We start from the raw sequence: 7,562 nt of genomic DNA, 5'->3' as shown, positions 1-7,562 counted from the left end.
AACCGGTGGTGGTGGTGCTTCTGCTTCTGCTGCTGCTGCTGCTTCTGCTGCTGCTGCTACTGTTGCTGACACTTTGTAATACAGTCGTTACAAAATGTGGAATGATTCCAAAAGATAGGAATCAAAAAGCTTCATTGTGAAACCAAGTTGCCCATAATAACTTTGCCTTTGCCTTTGGTGCCCAATTGGCTTTTAAAACGTGTTCCATTCTTGAAGAATTTTTAGCTCGTCATTAAAATACCATCTGGATTAACATGAGGGGAGTGAACAAAGACATTCCTGTGTTGTGTTGGCTTTGTGTAGTGACCAGAACTGACATCACCTCCAGGGAATCCATCCGGCCGACCAATTGGGTTTCTTGCCGAAGCGTGTCCTCAGCTGTCACTCATGTGGGACCGCTCTTCCATGAGCCCTGAAAAGTGTTGGGGGGAAAAAAAAAAACACAAACTTGTTGCAGTGTAAGTGAATAAAGGTAAAATGCACCCTCTGGTGCCTTCATTCAGGTTCTGATCATGGCCGTGCAGTGATATTCCAAGTTAGCCGCAGCTCTTGTGACGTAGAGGAGCACCACCTGCAGTTTGTGCCCACACATCGGTGAACCCTCGCCTCCACGTACGTGGCCATAACAGGATTGTGTCGTCGTTAATAAATCGCAAACACAATTGGATGGACCATTAATACCAGAACTTAACTGTATGGATTTGGATACCCAGGAAAGGGCTTTAAATTTGTCCATTACTATTGCGCGTCTGAGATTTTTCCATTTTAACGGAGTTCAAGATGTGCTCTCAAATCGATTTGCAAGGCTTGTTCGGAAAACTTGGCAAACACGATGGTTATTAATGTGGCTCGAAATGGCGTGACAAGTTTGTGTCATTGGGTTCCTTCTGTTTGTTCAGAACACACGACGTCGCTCTTGCCTCAACCTCCATGTTTCTCTGCTTGCAGAAATTCCATCCTTTTCCTTGGTTCTTTTCCTCAAACATTCCAAACCCTGTAACAGGAATATGGACTGTACCACACACCATAGTTGAACATCAAACTACCTGCTGGACTTTTATATATATATATTTTTTTAACCTCTGCCACCAAAGGTGAATGGAGGTTATGTTTTCACCCCTGTTTTGTCTGTCTGTCTGTGTGCAGACAATCTCAAACTTGTGCACGGATTTGAACGATACTTGGTGGACAGGTTGGGTGTATGATGAGGACGAATTGATTTGATTTTGGTGAAGATTCCGATCTGGATTTGAGAATTTTTTTTTTTTTAGTGATTCTTCACCATTGAAATGATAGGGCCGAAAACTATACACAGTATAGCAGGATATCTCAAAAAGTTGTGGAAGGATTATGACAACTTGGTAGATGAATGCGTAGGTGACAAGAACAAGATGATTGATTAGATTTTGGTTCAAGTCCAGATCCGGCCTATCGGTGGGATACAAAACATAAACTGTTCAACCTGGTGGAGGTATGCGCTCCACCGAGTGCCGTTCTAGTTTTCCCTTGTATCCCTCTTACAATTTCTCCTTTATTAAACTCGTTCTTCTCTAGGCTTATGATCTTCTCGATGTATTGAATTGCAATTCCAAACACTGCCTTTTCCAGGTTATTGTGATTACCCCCCCCTCCCCCACACTTTCTCCCTCTATTACTTTTCCTTCGTTAGTTGTTGGTTGGTTTGTTCCTTTTCTGTTTCATCCCTTTCTTTCCTCCTCTTGTGTTTCAGTTTGTTCACCCCTTCGTGTCCATCTCGCTCTGCTATTGGTGCCGCCCTTCCCCACACCTGTCCACGTGCTTCAATCATATATATATATAAAAAATTTAATTCACTTCCATTTATTACTCCATCCTCGCTTTGCCATTCCCATAACTCCACGCTGCTGCGTCCCTGTGCTTGCCTAACAGATATGGGCTCAAGGCTGATGACCAGATTCTGGCAGGAGAAGAACACAAGGAGATGTGAGTACGGGATGTGGATGGAGGAGGGTGTGATTTATTTGGAAGCGATGATTGTTGAGAATAAGAAGAACGAGCATGCAAGACCCATCGTTTCGCTGAAGGGTTTGATCAAAAGGCAGCATGTTGTACTTCTAAAACATGGACTGTATGTCTTTCTGTGAGTCTCAATGAGGATGTAAAATGGAAGTGAAAAAACAAAAAAAGGATATTTTACAACACGTTGCTGTCTTCAGCAAGAAGAGCATGGGAGGAGTCTATTTTATTTATATAATCCCAGCCACCTGGGTTTCGTTGATTAGGTGAGAGCTGATTGGTTATTCCGTCCATTCACAGGTGAGAGATACGAGTGGGTCTTTCTTTATTATTTGTAAATTGACTGTTTTGACATTTGCACATGGTACATGCTATTGGTATGCATTCCTGCCTACACTATCGCTGATGATTCACCAATAAATGAAGAAACTGGTCTGGTAGCTGAGGGGGTGTGCAGAATTGGGATTTTCATGTGTGTACTTTGTGTGAACGTCTTTATAGCTGTGGAGGAACTCTGGGAAGGGTTTGAAACGGCAAAGCTTACCTTGTGTAGGCCTTCTTGGGTTGCTTTATGCAGCTTCTTCACCTTCTGTGTGGAGGGTGTCAGTCATTTTATATAATCCAAGCCACCTGGGGATTTAGTTGATTAGTTGAGAGCTGATTGGTTAATTCCCTCCATTCACAAGTAAGAGATGTTGGTGGCTCTTTCTTTGTCATATATATATATATATATATATATATATATATATATATATATATATATATATATATATATATATATATATATATATATATATATATATATATATATATATATATATATATATATATATATATATATATATATATATATATATATATATATATATATATATATATATATATATATATATATATATATATATATATATATATATACACAAGCCATTTTTGCGGGATCCATGCCATCATGGTTCCTTTCTTGAGGCATGTTTTTATGGCTGGATGCCCTTCCTGACGCCAACCCCGGTCGCCTCTTACGACACACAGGGATAATAAATATATATATATATATATATATATATATATATATATATATATATATATATATATATATATATATATATATATATATATATATATATATATATCTATATATATATATATATATATACACAATGTTGCGAAACCTGTTCTCTGACCAAGCCAAACGCCATGATGCCACTGTTACAATGCAGAGCCAATGTCTGCAGCTCCCAGAAGAGAGGATCTTGCAGAGCAAATGATAATCATGTTAAATGTAATAACATGTCAGAAGCTGTCACAAGTGAACGAAGCACCATTTAGGTTTTTCTGCCAATGTCCGAGCTGTATCTTGGATCCAGCTGTTACTCTCAGAATGAAAATTTTCATCGATTAATGTGAATAGAAAGTACGCAGGGTTGACAAATTAGGTCATGACCCAATTGTCGATGTTTTAATATGTTTCACCAAAATCTGACAAGTTTGTCAGATCAGAATAAAATTGCCTTCTCTATTATATAGCCTACAGCAAGCATTTGCACTTGATTTACATCATACCTCTCTGGGTTAAAGGTCAACGTCAAATGGCGGTCTGAAAATAAATAAATAAATAACGCTATTTTGCCAATGCAGAATCTCAAAGACCGCTTGGCCTTCCAAGATTTTTCTCACATCATACTTGGTAATTGATTTGTGTCCTTGACCTACTTTTGTGGATCGTGACCTAATTAACAAGAAACATTTTTGATCATAACTTGAATTAATTGTCCTCCGATTTTTCACGATGTTGAGTTTTATGGATAGCTTGTCGATGGTGACACATTTTATTAATTTTAATTTACACTCCATCTCTAAATGTTAAAGGTCAAGGTCATATGACGTTCCGAACAAAACGGGTATCCCCCACTTAACGAGGGGGTTACATACATATCTTTATGACCTGTTATGCGAACTTTCGTGATACGGGAGCTCATTTTTAATTGTTTCTTATGGGAAAATTACACCTCGTTTCCGAACCGTAATGTGTCGGTGTAAAAGCAAAGCTATGTGTTTGGTATAACGATAGTTTTCGTTGCAAGTGACACATTATAATATTATTATTTACCTAATAATAGACAGTAACACAGTAATAAAGTTAATTTAGTTGTAACACTTAACAAAACAACCTTGAGTACAAGTTTCCTTGCAAGAAGGTGGCAGCGGAGGTGGTGGAGGAGTTGATTATTTTTAACCCTTTCATTCTGAAAAGTTAATCCCCCCCCCCCTCCATTGAAAAGTTAATCAGTGTAAAAACATCTCTACTTATCATCACCATGGAAGTGAAATTGCACAATCACCATGACACAGTGATGGCTCCTTCATTGTTGTGAACGAAGGTCGTTAAATGATGAATAACCTTAAATGAAACCATTGGTTGCAGCAAACCCCCTTCGTTAAGCCGGGGGTGGTGGGGGGCGGCGGCTACGTGGGCGATGGCCGGGGGAGACTTACCCTTGGCGATCGCTTTGTGGTCACAGATATCCAGTTGTTGTGTGCCGTCACGCTTTCTTCTAAAAGATTCCTGCTATCATGGAACAAATGAAACGGTACCATTTTTAATATTCTATGGCAGCAGGAACAGACGGGACAGATGGACGGTGCTCCATTTAGTGAAGAATCTCCATTTAGGAGTTCACCTTGACATGCTGTTTGACCCCTGTGTGCACTTGACATCGACTTGCCATGCTCACGATAAAGCAAACGTGTCTTTTATAATGAGCACTACATTGAAAAGTCTTCGGTGATGGAGCAAACTTTGTGTAAATATTATTTGAGCATCTTCACGGGTGACGTTGCTTGAGGGAATGGTTGTGTTGGATTTCGGGAGGGCCGATTGAAAGTCGTCATTTCCCACAGATTTGAGGACATGGTGAATAAGTTTTCTGTCGAGTACATCGCTGGCGGTTCGACTCAGAATTCCATGAGACTGGCACAGGTACGTAACCTCGTTTGGTAACGACGTTGAAGTAACATGGTCATTGTCCGGGCACATGGAAATCGAGTGGGGGGGGAGGGGGGGTTGGCTTGTGAGCTTCGTGAGAGAGTTCATTGGACCAGATGAGCACTTTGAAAATTGTCTTACTAGCGAACGCAATACAGATTCTAAACTCGTATTTTGAGATCTGTCGAGTCGACCAAGTTGCGAATGTGTTACCCTCACTCAAAGGGAATGTTTTAGATTAACGCATTGGAAGATAAGAGTGTGAGTTTCTCAGAAATGATCTGAACGAAGACATCTGGATATTCGAACCGGCTCCAGTAAAATATAATAATCATTGGATCAATTTTTTTTTTCCTGTGGATATATCACTGTCGTCCTCAAATTTCACAACAAAATCGTTTCACCACTGGCCTTAAGAGAAATCTTCTCTTCCTATACGTGGCTGGGTCTACGTGTGACTGAAATTCCATTTCACGTCGCTAGGTGGGTCAGGAAATATTGCGTCCAAAAAAATGCACAAAATCTCAGCAACCAGACCCCGACACTGCAAACTATGAATTGGAGTCTCAGAATTCACTGCCCAACAGCCTGGGAATTGCCAAACCGTACTTGCACGTAAATATTCTCGGCAGAAGTGAACTTGGAATATTAAGTTGGTCAGCTCGTTAAACAAACTGGCCTAATTGTAGACTATAAAACAGTAATTCAAAAGGTATCGCACTCATTTGGGTGAACTTAACTGTCAATTACTCCCCGACCTAACCTCGACTCCCATCCGAATGTGAACCCAGTGGCTCATCGGAGAACCGAAGCAAGCTGCAACCTTTTTTGGCTCCATTGGGCAAGACGAATTTGGCCGGAAGCTGCAAGAGAAAGCCAAATCGTCCCACCTCGACGCTCATTATTATAAACACCCCACATCCTCGACAGGAACCTGTGCCGTCTGCATCACTGGGAAGAAACGGTAAGGGAGGGGAGGTAGGAGTGATTTGGGTCATCATCATTCAAATATCGAGAGACATGGGTGAATATTATTATTATTATTATTATTATTATTATTATCATTATTATCATCTTGTGCTCAAGTGCCTTATCGCTCAGCTTGGCTCTGTTGATTAGTGAGTGCCAACCTGTGTCCAGTTCTCTTGTGGCGCATCTGGCAGCCGCCAATCTGTACAACAAAGCAGAACACCTGAACCTTCCTGAAAACTGGGAGCTCGTTAAGAAATCGCACGTGTTTTACATCGCGGTACGTACGTACATCTGAACACTTCGCCTGTTTGCTTGTTTTTTTACTTCCTTGTTGCGAGTGCATTAAAATGTCCTGCTCATGTCTTCCTGTTCTTAGGGCTTTTTCCTGACTGCATCTCCAGAGGCGGCGATGGATGTTGCCACCTGGGCAAAAGAAAATAATGGCATATTCTGCTTGAACCTTTCCGCTCCCTTCATTCCCAAGTGTTTCACCAAACAACTCCTTGACATTCTTCCACTCACGGACATCCTGTTCGGCAATGAGACGGTACAATAAGGGAGATCGCATTGGGGATGGGGCTGGAGATGTGGACGTGAGGCCCCTCATAGAGACATTGTAGGTGGTGGATATGATTGGTTTGAAAATGTTGAAAGGGATAACCTTCTCTCTTGAAAGCAGTTTGGCAGCTTCACATACCATGGCATGGATCCTCTGCCTTTTGTAACTATTCATCCATTAGTACCTGTACAGCTACCTATACTAATAAGTGTGTGCGTGCGTTCTCCATAACTCCAAAGCCATGAAGCCGAGCAGCCCGAAGGGAACTCCAAGGAAGTGCACGAGCGAAAATTTGGTGTTTCCGTTAATTAAAACACCCCTTTTGAAGATAATTAACGGCATTATTTAATTATATCCTTTATCAGGTACCATCCTCGCTCTCTGGGGTCTGAAGGCATTTCCTGGGTGAACTCTCTGGGGTCTGAAACGCCATGTTTTTTTGACTTGCTCAACCGTGCCTCGACTTAGAACAGGCTGCAACGATTTTTTTTCTTTTTCACTTTCCTCATTCATTATCGGATGCCTGTTCATCATAGCTACGAATCGCTGGGTACATTGCAATGCTTATAAACACCTGGAGACGCCAGTGTTTGTGGCTTTATTTCATTTCCGCACACGCCATAACCTTAAGAATCTCTTTAACTAAACCAAATTACAAAATATAAGCTCCAGAACTGAACTTAGCAGCAGTTCCAAATTCTAAAAAAAGTGTCAATTTGTCCAATTCGGACATATTTGACATTTTGGGTGTCTCCGGGAGGTGTATGTTTAATGTGACGGTTCGGTGATTGCTAATTGCGTGCCGAGTGAGTCGTTCATCAACCGTTTCGCTGGAGTGCTTAAGCCACTTGGCGAGAGTGCGAATATTGTAGCATGGTCACTGATTACTTTATCGATCGACTTGAACAAAGTTCAGGGGCCACGAGCTTGTGTTGGCCACGTGTTGTTCTGCGGTGCAACAGGCGGTGTGACTGGCTCGCTAAAAGTTTGAAATTTTATGTTCCACGACGTTTGCCCTTTTTGTACGATCTTCCATTATACAACCCTGTCACT

At 41.2% G+C, this 7,562-nt stretch overlaps 1 protein-coding gene across 14 annotated transcripts in view; it reads left to right on the top strand.

Annotated features, from left to right (window-relative positions):
• The window catches only part of ADK (adenosine kinase), a 42,926-nt gene that overhangs the window by 29,003 nt on the left and 6,361 nt on the right, over positions 1-7,562 (top strand). For 11 of the 14 annotated variants that reach the window (XM_085880513.1, XM_085880510.1, XM_085880517.1 and 8 more), the window contains 5 exons: positions 1,909-1,962; positions 4,894-4,972; positions 5,770-5,942; positions 6,119-6,227; positions 6,327-6,497. In XM_085880513.1, the coding sequence (XP_085736639.1) occupies positions 1,909-1,962; positions 4,894-4,972; positions 5,770-5,942; positions 6,119-6,227; positions 6,327-6,497 (586 nt within the window). The remainder of the gene's footprint in view (positions 1-1,908; positions 1,963-4,893; positions 4,973-5,769; positions 5,943-6,118; positions 6,228-6,326; positions 6,498-7,562) is intronic. The other 3 variants (XM_085880514.1, XM_085880512.1, XM_085880509.1) reach the window with 1 other exon arrangement.

The sequence above is a fragment of the Eptatretus burgeri genome, chromosome 5 (assembly GCF_056783735.1).
Source record: "Eptatretus burgeri isolate ZD-2024b chromosome 5, Ebu_testis_v1, whole genome shotgun sequence".
In the NCBI taxonomy this organism is placed as follows: Eukaryota; Metazoa; Chordata; class Myxini; order Myxiniformes; family Myxinidae; genus Eptatretus; species Eptatretus burgeri.
Note: the sequence above shows the minus strand (reverse complement) of the source record. Positions and strands in the feature narration are given on the sequence as shown.